The 20,270-nt window shown below is 46.2% G+C and overlaps 1 protein-coding gene across 3 annotated transcripts; it reads left to right on the top strand.

The window, feature by feature from the left end:
- Positions 1-2,860: 2,860 nt before the first annotated feature.
- On the top strand, positions 2,861-18,080 carry NELFB (negative elongation factor complex member B). 3 transcript variants are annotated; one of them, XM_054007932.1, is made up of 13 exons: positions 2,861-2,991; positions 4,601-4,764; positions 4,962-5,061; positions 6,026-6,256; positions 7,919-8,104; positions 9,688-9,800; positions 10,255-10,357; positions 11,677-11,772; positions 13,430-13,572; positions 15,815-15,921; positions 16,583-16,724; positions 17,303-17,411; positions 17,661-18,080. In XM_054007932.1, the coding sequence occupies exons 1-13, from the start codon at positions 2,890-2,892 to the stop codon at positions 17,796-17,798; spliced, it is 1,734 nt and encodes a 577-aa protein (XP_053863907.1). In that variant the 5' UTR covers positions 2,861-2,889; the 3' UTR covers positions 17,799-18,080. The 3 variants fall into 3 exon arrangements, with proteins under 3 accessions (XP_053863907.1, XP_053863909.1, XP_053863908.1); XM_054007934.1 differs by lacking the exon at positions 2,861-2,991 and adding an exon at positions 3,797-3,826; XM_054007933.1 differs by lacking the exon at positions 2,861-2,991 and adding an exon at positions 3,833-3,907.
- The last annotated feature ends 2,190 nt before the right edge of the window (positions 18,081-20,270 follow it).

Here is a 20,270-nt window from a genome sequence, read left to right as displayed (position 1 = left end):
TCACCAGGCATACTTTGTAAAAGTTTTATCATAGTCCTATTAAAAGGGGTGAATGTAGGGGTACAGACTGTCACACCAACAGGATAGCTTCTGGGCTTTTATAGACCAAGAAAAGGCATACAATACAGTGTTCACATCAGTGCTGAGGAAATATGGAGTGTCTGAAGTTTTAATAACTATGGTGAATGCCCTATATAGATCACCTAAAACAGTGACCCGAACGTTTTTTGGAATTAAACGTCTATTTGCAATGAAAGTCAGACTGACCCGGGGATCAGCCTGCACCCGGAGCCAGCCCTAATTCTGCTGCTGGTTATCATATTGATGGGCTACGTCAGCAGGAAGATCCCAGTTGGGAAAGGTGAGAAGCTGCTATATGCTGATGACATAACAATAAGGGCATCCTCAAATGAAGTCCTAGAGAAAATAGTAAACCAGTGGTATGACCAGCTAAGCTGGCATGGGATGAAAATGAGAATGATGAAGATCGAGGTTGTGTGGGGCAGTAGAGGTGCCACCAGAAGACTGGATGTAGAGATTAATGGAGTGAGATTAAATCAGACTGAGCAGTTCAAGTACCTTGGCAGCTGGGCCATGGAAGATGGCGAGCTTGAACGTGAGATTTGGGGATGCTGGAAGACGAAAATAACTCAGGTGGTGCATTTGACAAGCATAATGTGACAGGGTGGGGGAACCCCATCCAGTGCAAGATGAGTGCACCCCATTCTCCAAGCTGCGCTCTACCTCAGGCCAGCAAGGCTAAATGGCTAGTGGGCTGCCCTTACCCACAGGGCAATCACGGTAGGGAGCCAACCTGCTCCACCAGGTCCCAGCCCAAGACCCTAACAATAGTGGAGTGCTCTGCCACGGAGTCAGAAGGGCTCCAACCAAAACATGCCAATTTCCCACAGGACTATAGCTAGTCCCCCTGGGCCACTTCCTACCATGTCTCTCAGAGCAGTAGTTGGGGTGACATCTGGGTCTCTGGGCTTCCCAGAACACACAGTTCCTGGTGACTCCAGTTCCTATTGGACAGCCATAGGTATCTGGGCATCTGTCTGGGTCTTAGCACCACTGGCTTCTACAGTCAGGGTTTCAGCTGCTCCCAGGATGGACTATGCAAAGTACATCCTTCCTCCTTGGCAGTCAGCCCAGACTGAGTTGGGCTGATCCTTATTATACTAGTGCTACACTTGGAGCATGCCCAGTAGGGACGGGGTGGGTGTGTGGCTTCTTCAGCCCACAATGAGGAATTAGCCCTTCCCCGTCCAGTGCAGGGTGGGTGCACCCCATCACCCATGTGCTGCTGAGACTGAAAACCCAACTGTCTGGAGCAACGGTGCACCACACAACGCTGTACAGCACAGAAGCCTGGGCGATAAAGAGATGGCACGTTCAGTGTCTACAGGTGTTTGAAGAAATGTCTTCACACCATACGAGGAGTTACACAAAGAGACAGGTTTAGACATGAAAGTACTAGGATGGAAGCCAAAGCCTGTGATGTGGCCAACAAAATCCAGGACACGCAACTTTGCTGGTTCAGACACATGTGGAGAGTGAATGAAGGGCACTTGGTGAAGACAGCATGGCAGGCAGCACACGGGGGCTATAGGGGAGGAGGCGGTATACCTATAGGCTCTCCATAGCCAGGGGAGCAGGCGGCACACGTGGGCTATAGGGGAGGAGGCGGTATACCTATAGGCTCTCCATAGCCAGGGGAGCAGGCGGCACACGGGGGATATAGGGGGGAGGCGGTGTACCTATAGGCTCTCCATAGCCAGGGGAGCAGGCGGCACACGGGGGCTATAGGGGAGGAGGCGGTATACCTATAGGGTCTCCATAGCCAGGGAAGCAGGCGGCACACGGGGGCTATAGGGGAGGAGGCGGTATACCTATAGGCTCTCCATAGCCAGGGGAGCAGGCGGCACTCGGGGGCTATAGGGGGGAGGCGGTGTACCTATAGGGTCTCCATAGCCAGGGGAGCAGGCGGCACATGGGGCTATAGGGGAGGAGGCGGTACACCTATAGGGTCTCTATAGCCAGGGGAGCAGGCGGCACACGGGGGCTATAGGGGGGAGGCGGCACACGGGGGCTATAGGGGGGAGGCGGTGTACCTATAGGCTCTCCATAGCCAGGGGAGCAGGCGGCACATGGGGGCTATAGGGGAGGAGACGGCACATGGGGCTGTAGGGGGGAAGGAGGTGGTACACCTATCGGGTCTCCGTAGCCGGGGAGCAGGCGGCACACGGGGGCTATAGGGGAGGAGGCGGTACACCTATCGGGTCTCCATAGCCGGGGAGCAGGCGGCACACGGGGGCTATAGGGGGGAGGCGGTATACCTATAGGGTCTCTATAGCCAGGGGAGCAGGCGGCACATGGGGCTATAGGGGAGCAGGCGGTACCTATAGGCTCTCCATAGCCAGGGGAGCAGGCGGCACATGGGGGCTATAGGGGAGGAGGCGGCACACGGGGCTATAGGGAAGGAGGCGGTGTACCTATAGGCTCTCCGTAGCCGGGGAGCAGGCGGCACATGGGGGCTATAGGGGAGGAGGCGGCACACGGGGCTATAGGGAAGGAGGCGGTGTACCTATAGGCTCTCCGTAGCCGGGGAGCAGGCGGCACACGGGGCTATAGGGGAGGAGGCGGTACACCTATCGGGTCTCCATAGCCGGGGAGCAGGCGGCACACGCGGAGTCTCTGGGCAATGGGCCGTGAGCCCCACGCAGGCCCTTCGGGAAGGCGGAGCGAGCTCCCGGCCCTCCCGCCGCAGCCCGGAACCTGCGCGCCGAGGAGCAGTTTCGGGGGGGGACGAGGAGCGCGCGGGACCCGACCGGGCTGGGGGGGCGACAGCGGGGGCGGACCCGGGCTGGGCCCGCCGAGGCCGCCGCCATGTTCGCGGGGCTGCAGGAGCTGGGGGTGGCTAATGGGGAGGACCTGAAGGAGACGCTGACCAACTGCACCGAGCCGCTCAAGGCCATCGAGCAGTTCCAGGTGGGGCCCGGGGGACGGGGCTCGCCGCGGGGCTGGAGTTGCTCTGTCTCCCTTGGCCCAGGCAGGCTCCCAGCCCGGTGGGGTCAGCGCTGATCACTCCTCAGTAAAAAGGGTCCAGAGGCCGGGACATCCACCCTGGTGGTGGCCGACGGCTGCAGGTCTTCTCTGAAGCCTCCTCTAGTTGTTTCTGACCCGGACTCTGCTCCAGGGCGGTCCCCTGTTGCTTGCCATGGGCGCAACTGTTTCACCTTCGCTCGTCCTCCCCCGAGATTGCACCGCTTCTGCTCTCTGGCCAGGTCTAGCCGCGCTGCTTCCAAGATGTGGGACAGCGTCAAGGAGGGGTTTTCAATAGATCCAGACTTCTTATTTTTGATGTTATAATCGAGACAAAGTTTGGAGGCCCTCATCACAAGGGGAATCTTTAAAAGCAACTTTTAAAATGAAGGGAGTCTCTCTCCCCATTGAACAGGATTTGACAGTTGTGAGAGTAGCTTTCAGGTGTTGTTTTTTGCAGCTTCACACAGGATGAGATGTGAAAAGGAAGCTTTGGTGACTCTTGGCTCTTAATGACAGGTTTCAGAGTAGCAGCCGTGTTAGTCTGTATCCGCAAAAAGAAGAACAGGAGTACTTGTGGCACCTTAGAGACTAACAAATTTATTAGAGCATAAGCTTTCGTGGACTACAGCCCACTTCTTCGGATGCATATAGAATGGAACATATATTGAGGAGATAGATATACACACATACAGAGCTTGGCTCTTAACACGCTGGTGCTCTGTAGTATCTTTTCACCTCTGCAATGTAATGTTCTGTAATACAAATGAAAACTGACTGTGTATGTTACATGGCATCTCTAAGACTTCATGAAACTATTGCATGTGTCGTTACACTATGCTTCAGTGTTTTTAGGATTGGGGTATTGATCGTTTAGCAAAGCTTTGGTATATTTCAGCAGTGGCAGTCTGTATATTTAGATTATAAAGTTGGGTTAATGGCGTTTAGCATAAGCTAGCCAAGTGCAACCGTTTTAAAAGTCCTGGTAGATTTTTGAATGATTAGAGAAACATTGTAAGGTACTTCAGGCCCCAGATTTAAGGATAATTTAAAAAAAAAAAAAACTTGTGAATATTTTTGTATACAAATGGATAAATATTAATGGAACAATATTTTTTAAACAAATAAACATTCCTCTGCACTGTTTCCTACCCATGCCTACGAGTCAGAGGCATGGACCAGGACTCTATTGTGCTGGTGTGTCCACACTCCAGTGTTGCACTATTGCATGAGAACTAGAAAAGGAAACTTGCTAGTCTTTCTTCATTGCCTCGGTTGAGTAAAAAGTAAACAAATGGCATCAGTGATGAAAAGTGAACTAGATTTTTAAGTTCTTTTAACATTAATAGTATTACGCTAGTGCCAGTAGCGTAACTAAAGACATTTTTTAAAAATGTTATATTGTTTCTCACTCAATAATGACCATTTAAATTTATCTGAGTGCTTACTTTTTCTTAACATGAGTTGTTTTAGTACTCTGTCTTGTTATTTATTGCCAGCAAGGAATTTGTGTTTAATCCAAGTGTATAACTCTGTATGGTGTTTGTTTTGCTAGACAGAAAATGGAGTCCTCCTGCCCTCTCTCCAGTCTGCTCTGCCATTCTTGGACCTCCATGGAACTCCTAGGCTGGAATTTCATCAGTCTGTATTCGATGAGCTGAGAGAGAAATTGCTGGAGAGAGTTTCAGCCATTGCCTCGGAAGGAAAGGTTGAGGAAAGGTGTGTTACTGATCTTGCTGCTGATTATTTATCATCATTAGAAATTAATTGCAAAATTAATCATGGCAAGTAAAGTTTTCAAAAAGCTTAAATGACTTAGTCACTTTTTCAAAAATGACTTAAGCACTTAGGACCCTAAGTCACTCAGGAGTTTTGAAAACTTTACCTGGCAACTTTTCTTGCTTGCATGTTGCCAGATACAAAAAGCTGGAGGATCTGCTGGAGAAAAGCTTTTCCTTGGTCAAGATGCCGTCTATTCAGCCTGTGGTGATGTGTGTCATGAAACACCTGCCCAAGGTAAAATCTGTTGCATCTCCTGGTTACAGCCTCTTTCATTCTCTGCTGTTAGCCGGGCTGTATGCCACGTTTGCAAACTCTTCAGTCAGTTTGTCATTCACTGGCAGAAAAATTTGTCTTATGCTTTGTTTGATTCTCATATCAGTTAATTTAATGTAGTTCAAAAAGCATTTCATGTTTCATAAAGCACACTCTACTTACAGAAGTATGTTCTTCTATTTTTAAAATGTGCGTGTCCCCCCTATCTTTCCCAAAAATAGTTTGAGCTCAGTGGTAGGGGGCTTTTCCAGAACTGATTTAAATGGCAAGTATTTGAAGGATGCGGCTAGATTTTAAAAGGGGGCAATATTTCTGGAAAAGGGTACTTAAGAGGAAACAACTCTTCATTTAAGGCACTACAGTACCTTTAATGTAATCGCTTCAAAACTTGTACTAGTGCTATTGTATGCTGTAGACTAGAGTTTTGAACTATCACCATAGAATGCTGTGCTCCTTTTTTAATAAGGGAAGATGTTTGTTTAGGAGGAGGGATAGCTCAGTGGTTTGAGCATTGGCCTGCTGTGAGTTCAACCCTTGAGGGGGCCACTTGGGGATCTGGGGCAAAATCAGTACTTGGTCCTGCTATTGAAGGCAGGGGGCTGGACTCGACCCAATGACCTTTCGGGGTCCCTTCCAGTTCTATGAGATAGGTATATCTATCTATCTATTTCAAAATTAACTGAAGGAAAATGTAATGCTTTCTCTAGGAAGCTAAATACTTTAAAACCAGGGTGGTATTGGAGGGGTAGGGTCATGAAAGAAGGGTTTCTGCTGTTTCCTTGGGTTTTAATTGCACTGGTTGTAGAAGTTACTGGCCAGTTCAAGGTTGTGATTTAGATCGGGCTTATAGTCAACTACTTACCATTTTAACAGTCAGGTAGGTGAACCCCTAAACTCTTTACTGACACTGCATTGTTGTTCGCAGGTCCCTGAAAAGAAACTGAAGTTAGTGATGGCGGATAAGGATTTATACAAAGCATGTGCCGTGGAGGTGAAGCGCCAGATCTGGCAGGATAACCAAGCTCTGTTTGGTGATGAGGTGTCCCCATTGCTGAAACAGTACATCCTGGAGAAAGAAAACACTCTCTTTAGTAGTGATCTCTCTGTCTTGCACAACTTCTTCAGTCCCTCTCCAAAAACAAGACGTCAGGGAGAGGTAAGAGCAGGGAGAACTTTTACAGTGACGTTTGGAATGGAATTCTCCGATCTCTGTCTTGAAAAGGGAGCATATTTGGTTCCTATCCTGCCAGCATCATCAGATAATTGAGTGTTCGTCTGGCCTTACAACTTTGCTACCACCTGGAAAAAGCTATGTAAATATTTTGGCTAGTTATTTAATGTTAGTTCATCTTCATTAAACAAGTCTTAATTAAATCAACAGGTTAATCTTATATTTAATAGTTACAAATATAACAGTACTGAACATTATCTTTATTAGAATAGCACCTAGTGACACAGAGTAATAGGTTAATCTTTTGTTTAAGCGGATTTTAAAAAATAACATTTAAATAGCTAAACAACATGTTTAGCCAATAATATTTTTCCCCGGTTCTGTCTGTCAGTCTGGGATTTAACCCATCATAATAGTATCTAAGCACCTTTAGCGGGGAGGGATAGCTCAGTGGTTTGAGCATTGGCCTGCTAAACCCAGGGTTGTGAGTTCAATCCTTGAGGGGGCCATTTAGGGATCAGGGCAAAAATCTGTCTGGGGATTGGTCCTGCTTTGAGCAGGGGGTTGGACTAGATACCTCTTGAGATCCCTTCCAACCCTGATATTCTATGAAATCAGGGTTTGGGGTTTTTACAATTTTTATTTTGTTTTTGCAGGAAATAGTAATAGTTCAATAAAAAATTGGGAAGAGGCATCAAAAGCTGTGCATGTAGCTAGCCTATGGGAGAGTGTGATCTTATTAACGTTACCCTCACCCCAGCCACTCTTCCCTCCTGTTGTATACTACCCTCATTAACGTGTCTTAAACTCGATTGTAAGTTCTTCAGGGCAGGGATTGTGCCTTCCTATGTACTTGTAGAGTCTCTGTTGCAGTGGCGCTTTTAGACACTCCCACTATACACATTTTATTAAAATATTAAAAAAAAAAAATCCATGCCCCAAGTAGTGTTTTTACCCCAAAAAGGGAGAAATGCCAGAGAATCCATGAAGTCTCTAGGGACTTTGCTATTACTTTTGATTTTACGTGGTGGGCACTCTGGAACTATGGTGATAGATGGCAGTATAAAACCCTAAGGGTACGTCTATACCCAGCCGCTAGTTCGGCGGCTGGCAATCGAACTTCTGGGTTCGACTTATTGCGTCTTGTCTGGACGCGATAAGTCGAACCCGGAAGTGCTCGCCGTCGACTGCGATACTCCAGCTAGACGAGAGGAGTACCGCGGAGTCGACGGGGGAGCCTGCCTGCCGCGTGTGGACCGAGGTAAGATCGAACTAAGATACTTCGAACTTCAGCTACGTTATTCACGTAGCTGAAGTTGCGTACCTTAGTTCGATTTGGGGGTTAGTGTAGACCAAGCCTAAGATCACATTTACAACAAAAGCAATTCCTACTGGTATAGTTGGTATAACAGGTCAGATTGTTTAGCAAAGGGAACAGAAGGTCTTGCAATTACAAAAGTCTAGACAAAAATCAATTAAAGCACAAATGGAGTTGAAATGTTGAAAAAGTCTGGTGTGAAATGTCCTTTAAAGCTGTATGTTTTAGTTCAGGCATTCCACAACTGATGGGGCAGATAATGAAATAGTTTGAAAGCTGTCGTGTAGGAATATCTTTTGGTACCCTGTGTTTTTTCATTTGGGCTTTAGGTGGTTCAGAAGCTGACACAGATGATTGGGAAGAATGTGAAGCTATATGACATGGTGCTACAGTTCCTAAGAACATTGTTCCTTCGGACAAGGAATGTCCATTACTGCACGCTACGGGCAGAGCTCCTGATGTCACTGCATGACCTGGACATCAGCGAGATCTGTACTGTTGACCCCTGTCACAAGGTAATGAATAGATGGACCGGACACAAGTAGTACTTCAGAGTTTTCAGTCGGAGCAGCTCTCATTTGTGCCAGCTGTCTTGAAGGTCAATAACACAGAGAGGATATTATCTCCAGGCATAGAAAATGGTTCAAACCTCAAGTCTGAAATTCTTATAGTCCTTGGAATGACAGGTTCAAATCCCAGCAGTGTTAACAAAGCCCTTTGTCTTTCTATGGTAGATAAATTGTTCGTCATGCTGTTTGTGGTGCTTGGTATGAAGTCTTAAAAAACAGTGTACCATCTGACCTACATGGATGCTGCCAAAAACAAAGTTCTTGCCATTGGTTTGCCCCAGTGTTCTTGGCCAGTTTCCTTCCCCTCCCTGTTATGCATAGGACTGTGCACAAACTGATGCTCTTTGCCCAGAAGTGATTGCATTTCATTAGTTTAGTCTGTGAAGTGCTATGGAGCTTGAAGTATAAAGAGCATAAAATTAACAACTATTAAAATATAAGAAGTTTTGCTGTCTTATTTAGCACTGCGTTGGCATTTGTAATGTGAATTAAGTCATTCATCCACTATAAATGCAGAGTCGCATTCTGTTCTCTACACTTACGTCCTGGTTACATTATTTACACAGTTTATTTCTCGTGCGATGTGTGCTTCTGAAGAAAAGATACCAGTGATGAGAAATATATTTAGCACCTTCTGTACAGTGGGCTCCAAGCACTTCAGAAACATGAATTGATCAAGACCCACAACATCCTTGTGAGGAATATGTGGTTTTAATATAGACAGGGAGACTAACCCATAGGGGTTATGGCTTGTCCAAATTTCCAATGTAAATCAGTGATAGAGCCAGGAATAAAGTCCAGATCATCTGACTTCCAATCCCATGTTCTTACCACTAAGTGATACTGCCCCCTCAGTTACCATGTACTCCATTGTGAATGTGATTCCACGTTGATGGGGGTGGGCCATGAGATATATTCACATACTACATGGTATATAGTACGTGTTAATTTTCAGGGAATGCTGCTTGTGGGAGAGGAAAAGGTGATGCCAGTTGAACCTGCAGTACAACAGCTCCATAGAGTGATCTTGTGTGTTTGGATGCCTGTTGGGCTTCCTCTGCTCCTGATGTCAGACTGCCTCTAGAACTTCCCAACACACACAGGACTGTGCAAGCAGCAGATACTGCTGATCAGAGGTTGTTGCTGTTTGCATGAATTGGAAACTTTGTCTTCCCCCTTCACATGCTGCCACATGAACCCATGTTCTGTTGCACTGATGGAGGCATTTGAATATAATTAGAATACCTGTAGGAGCTTAATGCAAAAGCCTCACCGATTAAGGACCTGTTTTGTCACTAGATCTGAAGCCTTTGAAAAGTGGGCAAAAGTCTTAAAACTGACGTGTGGTGGATCTAATGTTGCAGCTTCCTGTACAACTGTTGGGGAGGGTCGGAAAGGCTTATGTGGGTGTATTTAATTAAATATCGAGCCAACAGTATTACAGTGAAGCCTTGAGGCGATTCATATATCGTAATGGTAGTTTAGAGGAGTTGCCATGAGTGTGTTAACAATGTTGCCTTTCTTTGCAGTTCACCTGGTGCTTAGATGCCTGCATTCGGGAGAAGTTTGTGGATAACAAGAGAGCTCGAGAGCTGCAGGGGTTCCTGGACGGAGTGAAGAAAGGACAAGAACAAGTATTGGGGTGAGCAGTTCAGGCTCAAGAAACTGAGGGATTGATAGCGACGTTCCCATTATCCAGAGGGGCTGAGAATTACTTCAGTTATTAATTCTCCACAAGTGTCTAGTAACAAAACCAATCATTACCAAACATAGCCCTTCTTAGTGCATTCAGCAAGATAACATGTTTATTCTCAGTATCCTATCCCAGGACTCTAACTAGTCAGTGGCCTGTAAAATACAAGTTAAAGGGGTTGTTGTTTTTTATCAGGCAGGACTTGCCACTTATAAGCATCTAATTAGTGATCTAAGGCAGAAACATATTTCAGTTGATATAATACATTAGGTTTTATCATTATAGTTTTTGCTGCCTGTCTTCCTTCCCTCATAGCTTTTGGTATTCTGTGGCTGGGTGTGTGGTTGGGCCATGGGGTTTGTTAGTATATATAAAATGCATTTGTGGTTCTGTTTCCCTTCAGAGATTTATCAATGATCTTGTGTGATCCCTTTGCCATTAACACCTTAGCTCTGAGTACCATACGGCATCTGCAAGAGCTGGTTGGGCAAGACACCTTACCCAGGGTGAGTCTGAGAAACCTGCACAGATTACAAATGAGCCCTGTTCAGGTTATAACGAGACTGCATTTTTCAGCAAGGGAGAAACTGACTGACATTACAGGAGAAGGAATGAAACTGTGTGCTGTCAAATGCTCAAGTAAACTGAAAAAGAGGAAAAACATATATTTTGTCCTCATTTCTTTCATTTGTAGTCATTTTAGGTGTCATGTAATTATGGTAGGTACACAGTTCTCAGACAAATGTGATTTTTCAAGTTGACAGTGCCCCCTTAACATTCCTCACTCTCTACTAGATGCCTGCTCTTCTAATTATGCATACTTGCAGGCAACTGCTTTCTGCCTACTTAAACTCCTGCTTCAGTTACAGCATTCCTTACTCCCTGTGCTAAACTTGGTATCTTGCTTTGCTTTGGGCTGGTGGTAGGGGGGATCTAGTAAAGTCAATTCCTGCTGAATGGGGTAACGGAGAGAGAGTTCTCTCTATTGTCCGCTTTATTGAACCATCTGAATGTAAAATTATAGGTGTTGCTCTGCGTTTACATCAGCCACACGGAGAAGAAGATGGTACACTTCATAATGTTGTGAGGCACTTGCTCTCTGTAATGCTGCGTTCGGCTGCCGACAATCCCTCGGCGGGGGAGGCAGAATTACATCGGGAATGGCGGCTGGCAAGTGACCGCCGTTCAGCCCTAGAAAGGACTTAGAATGCGGTCTGCTGGTTGGATCCTCAGTTTCCCTGGTATGAACTGGGTACTCACGGGCTGTGCAACAAGAATGTGAATCTTTGCCCCCAGTGGATCAGGACTCAGATGCTATGTTGGGAACCATACAAGGATCTAAATAGAAACACTTCCTATATTTCATCCCTTGGGCTGCTTTTTCATTGTCAAATTAAATAATTTCTTTTTATCCTTTCAAGCTTGCAAAAAGGCCAATGTCATTTTTATACACTCAATATTGGATTTTACTGACAAACATGGATAGTTTCATTCTGACACATATTGTACTTTGTGATGTCACATTGTTTTTGAAAGGTCTCTAGCCAGTCGTCTGATCAGATGGCCTGACTATCTCCAAGCACACTATCAAATGATTACACTGAGGTGTGTTCTGTGGCATTTGCAGCTGTTTGTGGCCCTTGAGCTATAATTCATTATTTAAATCATAGAAATTGACAGCCCCTGGCCTTCTTTTGCGATCTAATGTCTCTGGCTAATGCTTCTGAATCCAAGAAAACCCCTGAATATAAATGACTTCCAAATAAATCTCCAACAGGTCAAGAATTGAGGAAGAACATCACTTTTATTAAATTTGAATTTCCAGGAAAGCCCAGACCTCTTGCTGCTTCTAAGGATGCTGTCTCTGGGACAGGGGGCCTGGGATATGATTGACAGTCAAGTCTTCAGGGAGCCTAAAATGGTAAGCTTCTTGAAGAGTATTTCCTCATTGATTTCTTCATCTTCCTCTCTCTTAAAAAATCCTCAGGGTCACCTTTTCCAAATGCCTCTAATAAGCACTTGCAAAATTTGTAAACGTCCTGGTTGTACAGATGACACCTGGCATTTGCATGCACCAATAGGGCGAGAGTGTACACAAGTGGGTCCTCTTGTCAACTCCTCCCCCCCTCCCGTCCCCTTTTTTTTTATAGTCTTGAACATCTAAGCTTTAACTTTTTTATATCTGAGTTTTGCCTCTAACAAATTCAGCACCAGAAGCTCATAACTCCTGGGATCTCCGCCCAAATGGCGAGACTGTAGATCAGAATGAATGTGAAAATAGTATTGCTGGGGCTGGCTCTGAACTCTTATAGCAGCTCTTTGCATTGTCATTCAGTGGCTAGCACGTCTGCCTCCCCAGTGTTGTGATAGGAATGCTGTGGCGGTATCACATTCAACCCCTGGAAAGCGTATTTTGGATCGCTCAGGTGACCCTCCTCCCACTTTCCCTCTGGCCTGCACTCTGAACAGGTTTGGTAGCTCTGGGAGAAGTTCTATTCAGCTCTCTACAGAAGAGAGGTTAACCACAATACTGGGCAGTGGGAGGAACCTCCAAAAATTCCATTGCTGTTTCTGTTCTGTGCTGCAAAGTGGTGCAGCTCTTCCCCAGGGAGGGTGATTGAGGCATTGACTGTATAAACTGCTAGCTGACTGCACGTTTACCTCAGTGATGTACGTTTTCCATAGGTGTTTGCATAGGTGCTGGAACTAGGGGTGCTCCTGCACCCCCTGCCTTGAAGTGGTTTCCGGCATATACAGGGTTTACAGTTTGGTTCAATGGCTCTCCGCACCCCCTACTCTACAATTGTCCCAGCACCCCAGGTGTGTGTGCATGAATAGTCAAATACTAAGGTGATTAGGTACTTGCATCGCCCTCGACAAAGCCTTGGCTTACCTCATAACTTAATTGAAAGGTTCCTTCTTCACCTGTTGGTGCTATATGGAGAAAGCTCCACAACCGGCTTCATTTTTAATGAACTTTGTGGTTCCATACGCTGCCGCTTCCCGTTGTTTTAATTTGATACAAAATAAGTAATTTTCAACTGCTGTGGGAATGGAGGAAATGAGTGTGACTTTCCCCTGGCACTCCTCCTGGGAGCATGACTAAGTGCAATGGTTAATACTGGTTCAGGGAATTAACAAGATGACTTGTACTCATTAGTATACTACCCTGTCCTTACCCAGACCCTCTGTGTCCAGCAATAATATAGGATAAGGTGCTCTAGACCAGATATGTATATCACAGGGTAATTCTGTTACAGCAGAAAATTCATTCAATAGTGTTCTTGTGTACAAAGTGAAGGATAGTTTTCTGATTATCTCCTTATATTCTACTGGAGGACATGAAGAGAGAGGTCAGTGGTTAGAACAGGGACTTGGTGTCTGGATACCAGTGTTTTATGTTCCTGTCTACCATTGGTTTGCTGTGTGGTCATAGGTAAATGGTTTACCTTAGTTTTTCTAGCTGTAAGATGGGAATATTACATGTCACCTAAACACTTTTGAGATTCTTGGATGGACAGTTACATAAATGCTGAATGACTTTTTTTATATTGTAATGGCTTTTTTCCCCCTCTAAGGAACATGAGTTGATCACCAAGTTCTTGCCGATGCTGATGTCCTTTGTGGTGGATGACTACACATTCAACGTAGATCAGAAACTGCCATCGGAAGAGAAAGGGCCAATTCCCTATCCCAGCACCATTCCCGAAGCTTTCACCAAGTATGTCATCCACCTACGCACATTAGATCCTTTTTCCAACAAAGCATTAGGCTGTGTCTACACTACATCAGTTACAGCGACGCAGCCGCATTGCTTCTCGTGAAGACTCTCTAAGCCAACGGGAGAGACCTCTCCCATCAGCTCAATAGCTTCTTTCTCAGCTATGTCAGTTGGAGAAGTTCTGCTGCCGACATACCACGGTCCACACCGGTGCTTCGGTTGGTGTAACTTGCGTCACTCTGAGATGTGGATTATTCACACCCCTGAATGATGTAAATTATACTGAAATAATTTGTAGTCTAGGCGTAATCTTAGGTAGCTAAGCTATATCACCGAGGAAGCCCATTATGTGCAACCTGGCACAATTAAGAGAGAAGAATTAACCCTAACAAATTCAAGGCTTCAGTTCCATTCAGTGGAACAGTTGATTAAAAGGGCACCAGTAAAACTCCAGATCTTGAATAGGTCACTAGAGATTGTGCTGCTGTGGAGACAGTGAGGGTGCTGTCCAGTTTAGACGTTTCCAGTCAGAGAGCTCAAATACGGTGGCATTTTTATCAAGGGCTCAGATTGAAAGGCAACTGCACAAGAAACAGAACAAAACACGAAGGCCCTGATTCAGCAAGGTACTCTATAGTCAGTGTGACTATTCGTGTACTTAAAGTTAGGCCCGATTCAGCATATGCTTATGAGAAGAGAATAATATTGTCTTGGTGCCTTTGGCCTGAGTTATTTCTACATGGACACTACTGAGGAAAGTCCGTTGTAGACAGAGCTGACATTAAAAAGAAAATTTCGCGGTGTAACGTATTGCCAAAATTAATTAACCATGAGCTACTGCTGTTTAAACCAGATTGTGCGTAAGTGGGTTAAAGAGACCTTGGAGTGAAAGCACAAGAGGTTTGCTGTAGTACTTAAAGCTTTTGTGACCCATGGAAGAATGAAGATCTGTTCAGGCCTTTGTAGTGATTAGAAAGAGAATAGTTCTTTGACTAACAAACATGGCTGGTGCTCAGCAGTAACACAATTAGGGAGGTGTGAGGGACTGATCATCGACACTGCTTTTAAACGAGGCACATCAAATGGCTTTGCCCTCATTTTCAAGGAAGCAGAGTCTGTGTCATCCTCTCATAAAGTTCTCAGTGTCTCCTCTATTTGAAAACATTGACACAACCTGTGTGGAGCAAGTATTGGAGGGGTAGCCGTGTTCGTCTGAATCTGTAAAAAGCAACAGAGGGTCCTGTGGCACCTTTAAGACTAACAGAAGTATTGGGAGCATAAGACTGAATCTTGCATCTGAAGAAGTGAGGTTCTTACCCACAAAAGCTTATGCTCCCAATACTTCTGTTAGTCTTAAAGGTGACACAGGACCCTCTGTGTGGAGCAATATTTCTTACTGTTGATTTTTATATAGGCCTGGCCCAAGGAGGTGGACCATCGCAATAATGTTTCTTGCTCTGACATTTCAGTTCAGTCTTTGCAAAACAAATTCATAAGGTTTTTTTGCATTGCTGTTTTCAAATAAAGAAGACATTTGTGTGTCGTTCACAAGCAGAGGAAAGCCACCACTGTAATGGTATTACTGAATTTAGGCGCATTTGGACTGACCACCAATACTTTTTAGCGAGAGAATGAGCACCTTCAAATGCGCTACTAGAAATAAGATGACTATACATGTGATGAGAGGACTTCAGTTTCTCTTTGAAATCCTAAATGTTTGGAGGTTAAAAAAGAAACTTCTCACGTCTTTGCAAAGCAGACAGAAAAGATCTCCGTATGCTCAGTTGCGTTCAGATCTTACACTTATTCCCAGTACTCTTCTTGTTTGAATGTCAGTACCCAGAATACCACATCCAGTTAGAATCACACTCACAACTATTTCATAGCAGAATTGGTGTCTGAGCTGGGAAACTTTACAATGAAGCAGAATCAGATTTTCCATTGTGTTAGCTTGATCCTGAAGCTTCCTTCTTATTATTAACTGTTCAGTTAGTACTGATTATTGGAAAGTAACAATGTTGTTGAACAATTATTTCTTTGGGCCATGGCAGCAGACAGCTCTCCTAGATCTGAACACTTTCTCTTAGCCACCACTTCACAGGAGACTTCAGATTAGCTATTGAGACATTTCCCTGCTTCCTACTCTGTGGCTTCCAGGTTGTGGACCCTGTCTTCTTAAGGTCCTCTTTCGTAAATGAGTTCTTGTTCTATTGGTTAAGAAACTTTGTTTGTGCCATAACAGATTCCTCCAGGAGCACAGAATAGCCTGTGAGGTTGGGCTATATTACATACTTCACATAACTAAACAGAGGAACAAGAATGCTTTTCTCAGGCTCCTGCCAGCACTAGGTGAGTCTTGTTTTCCTCTTATGTTTTGTACCCACTTGTCACATATAGAAGGCCTAGAAGGAGGAAAATAAGGGCTATGGGGGTGAGTGTGGCTAGTGGTGACAACTCTTGGATTCTGCCAGTTTCAGGTCTGCTAGTGATTCACTGTGTGAGCCTGTGCAAGTCCCATGAGTTTACTTACCTGTTCAGTGGTGGTGTTTTCCTACCGAGCAGGAGTTTTGTGAAGATTCTTGAGTGTTTGTTTGTAATTGCTCGGATGAAAGACACTGTACTAGCAATGTGATTAGCTGTAGACTGGTCGGAATATTACTGGAAGATATATTGTGTCTCTGAGCAGGTAGCTTCCTGCTCTAAACAGTCCCCAAAAGTTGCAGTGGATCAGAACTTTCCACTTTATCCAAAAAGGGAACTTGTAATGAAACAACACTGAATCTAGCCCAGGCTTAGCTGCTCCCAGAATTCTTCCTCAATAGCTGTTCAGCCCACATCTTGGGTTCTTTCCCACCTCCCTTTATACCCGGGTAGGGTAGTCAGCCACCTGCAGTGGCCAGTCAGCGAAGTGCACATAAAGTTTTTCAGCAGGCTTGTCTTCTGCTAATATGGTAAAGCTTTCAGGGAAATGCTTGCCAGCCTGTTAGTCATTGTCCTTCGTGTTGTGCAGTCGAGACATTCAGTGACCTGGCCTTCAGTGATATTTTCCTGCACCTGCTCACCGGTAACCTCACATTGCTGGCTGATGAATTTGCGCTGGAGGACTTCTGTACCAGTCTCTTCGATGGCTTCTTCCTCACTGCCTGCTCAAGGTAACCAACATCCTTCAGAAAGCACAATATTTACAAGATGAATGGGACAGTTCACACCTCTCTGAGCTATTGTTTAGCCTGTCTGCAGACACTCTGGAAAGGGTATGATAGCTGTTGTGATGTTTTTTTTATATGTTTAGATTTTGCAACCAATTCTGTAGAAATAAAATCACTGGAAATAGCAAGTGTTGGTTTATAAACGATTACACAAACCCTAAATCGTTATTCAGAGACAGAAGTTGCAGTGGGGCAACATCCTCCTTACCGTGCAGTAGCAGATCGAATTTCTGCTTTAAACATTATATTTAACTTCAGCCCTCTAATTTCTAAATGCACATAAAGAACCTGTTAGTAGTTCTAAACCCTTGTATTAATTCCTGGCAAGCCTATAGAAGCCTAACGTCCTGTAGCATGCAAGCCATTCCTTTACAACTTAAGTATTTTTGATGATTGAAAACAAAACTCCCAGTGTTTGAACGCTCTGACGTTGTTATGTAACTTTCTCTCTAAAGTGTGGTTGTGTTCTGTACATTGTGTTCTGTGCATTGCTTTCACCACTTTACAATTGCTCTTTACAGAAAAGAGAATGTCCATAGACACATGCTAAGATTGCTACTTCACCTGCATCACAAAGTGGCACCTGCCAAATTAGAATCCCTCCAGAAGGCTTTGGAACCTACCAAGCAGGTAAGAAGGGTCACAAAAGGAAAAGTAATTGCAGATGAAGGCAACTGCATTCCCTGAAGCTGCTTACTGGAGCCTGTGTTCTGTTTAGATAGCAGCTTTCAGAGTATATGGAGTATTGACTTAATTATATCATGACTTCCTCTCCCCACTTTCCTCTGTGTTGAAACACTCCCAGTAGTCCTAGTACTTCATGTTCCAGCTAGTAACAGCTTCTTTTGTTTGTTTGTTTTCCCAATGCTCGTTCCACAGAGCGGCGAAGCTGTGAAGGATCTTTATAACCAGCTCAGCGAGAAACTGGAGCTTCGCAAACCCAGTCCAGCCCAGGTGGCTGAAACTCCATCCATGGAACTGACTTTGCCCACAGTGCCCACCCCAGCCTCGCTCTGAGCCACATGAGCGGGACTCTGAGACAAGAGAAACTAACTTTTGCGTCCTGCAGAGTGGAGGCGTTTCAATGTGTCGCTGGCTACCATGGTGGAAACTTACCTAAAGCCACTGAGCCTTTTGCAGAAGCAGGACATTGTCAGACACTGCAGTTTGTCCTTGAGCATGCTCAGTATGCAGTGTATTGCATAGGTTTACTTTGCCTGAGGATAGCTAGGTGGCTTCTTGTGGATCTACTCAGCTTGTATGATTTTTTTTTTTCAAAAGACAAGTCTTGTTTTTAAACTTTGTCTCTTCTTGCATTTTTAGACTTACAGTTTTCTGGGGCAGTAAAAACCCGGTTGTGTAATCCGGCAGAGGGAGCGAACCCTTGAAGTCTGAGCAGTTTCGCTCTTTGTCCCCACCTTGCTTCTTTGGGGCTTTAAAGCTGAGAGATGGTTCTCAACAAAAGGGAACAAGGCTGCAGATTTTATACTTTGTTCAAATCGGGTGCTTCCCTGTGACCTCCTGGAGACATGGGCTGTGCATACCTGTTGGTCAATCCCCATGGGAGCAGGACAGGCAGGGCGGGGCCTAGTTCCAGCTCCCTCGTTGGGTTTGTGGATCACTCTCAGACATAGGGGGCGACGTAGTTGCGGAGCACCTGGCAAGTTAGGCACCTGCTTCTGATGTCAGGGGTTGGCTGTTCACCAACCTGATCCCCAGCTTATTCCACAGCAACTGGTAATTGGCAGCCGTCCCGGACCTTGGACAGCAGCCCAGGTAGGAAGGAGAAGAGAGGGTTGGAAAAGCTCAGGCGTTTCAATTTAAAGGCTGCTTTTTGTGAACCCAGAGTCACAGATAGGCTGCACCTCCCATCCCTCTCACACCTCCCCTCAATATTTGTACCCATCTCCCAAGCTCAGGCTGGTTGGCTCTCCTTGCACTGAAGAGCCTGCACGAGGTCACCCCCCTTCATCCCCACATGATGCTGCCCTGATGCTGTGGCAGCATCTACCAGGGTCATCACTGGGCCCCGGAAACTCAGGACATTCATTAGGAACGGGGCAGACGTGTTGAGTTGCTGCCAGCAGGTGACTGAAGTCCCCAGTCCAAAGTGAGCAGCGCCTAATACTCCCTATGGTCCAAAGACCATAGAATTGTAGGACTGGAAGGGACATCAAGAGGTCTTCTAGTCCAGTACAGCCCATGACCAACTGCGGGGACCCTTGAGGCTCCCTGCTGGCCAAGCTGCCATTTGCCACCTCTTGTGCCATTGGTTGAGGGGGCTCTGGCTGCCTGCCACTGAAGTGGAGCAATGGAACGCAGATATCGGTGTGGGCTGGCCCCTTGGAGGCTAGCTGCACTGAGCAGAGGGCCACCCAAGTCACCTCACTCCATGCATGTGGTGGTTAGTCACCTGGAGATGGCTTGCATGAGCCAACGTACCACCAGAGGGGCCATGGGCCCATAACAAGACTATCCCTGCCCTCAGGAGCTTGCCACCTAAGACACGAGACAACAAAGGGCTGCACCAGAGAGACGGGAGTACAAGGAAACAGTGGTCAGCATGGAAAGTAGCAGCCACAGCACAGCAGCTGCCTAACCACTGTCAAGTCTTTTTTGTAGACCTCACTGCAGAGGAAGAGCCTGCAGGAGGAAAGCCCGTGCAGCCGTTTTATGGGGAGCTACTCCCATGTTAGAGGGGTGGCATGGGAGGAAGTGTGTGTATGCCAGGATGGGGTTTCCTAGAGCCACACGCTCAATTTCTGCCTCCAGGACACAGCTCTAGTTGTTCTCAAGCGCTTTTCATCACTAGCTTTTAAAGCGCTTTACAAAGGAGGTCAGCGTCATCATCATCATCATTCCCATTTCACTGGGGAAACTGAGGAACAAAGCGTTGACGTGATTTACCTGCGGTCACCTAGCAGGTCAGTGGCAGAGCTGTGCATAGAGCCCAGGTCTCCCAAGTCCCAGTCCAGTGCTCTCTCTAGTCTCTCCTCCCCCCACCCCCGGTGTACTGGGGCGAGGCTATGCTTGGGGCAGTCACTCAGGATTAGTGCTCCAGTAGCGCTCGTTGCTTTAGGACTCCTCCTGTCCCCCTGCTGCAGCACAACCCACCTCTGTGCTGCTACACCAGTAATCCTGCTCCCAGTGCACCCTCGTCCCCATTCCATATGCTGCTAACTACCCTGTGGCACATCCCCTCCCTGGCCCCCTGTCATGTGGGAAGGGAGAGCCAGGAGCGATGGTATCTGAGGCTGACTGCAGACAAGAGGGAGACCATGGACCTGAAGCTGTTGGAAGAGCTGCTCTCCTGCCAGAGTTTCCCCAGCTAGTAAGTCTCTGATAGTCGACCCGCCTGCATGCTGGCCCATATGGTTCCCCCGCAGTGACCACCGCACACCCATCTGTCCCATCTCCCCAGCTGCTTTCCTTGCTTGGCCACCCTCCGTCCCTGGCTCGGGTTTGGTTGGGGAGGGGGCACCTTGGCAG

Source organism: Malaclemys terrapin, chromosome 17, assembly GCF_027887155.1.
Source record: "Malaclemys terrapin pileata isolate rMalTer1 chromosome 17, rMalTer1.hap1, whole genome shotgun sequence".
NCBI lineage: Eukaryota > Metazoa > Chordata > Testudines > Emydidae > Malaclemys > Malaclemys terrapin.
The sequence above is the reverse complement of the archived record's forward strand: the minus strand, read 5'-3'. Positions and strand labels throughout refer to the sequence as shown.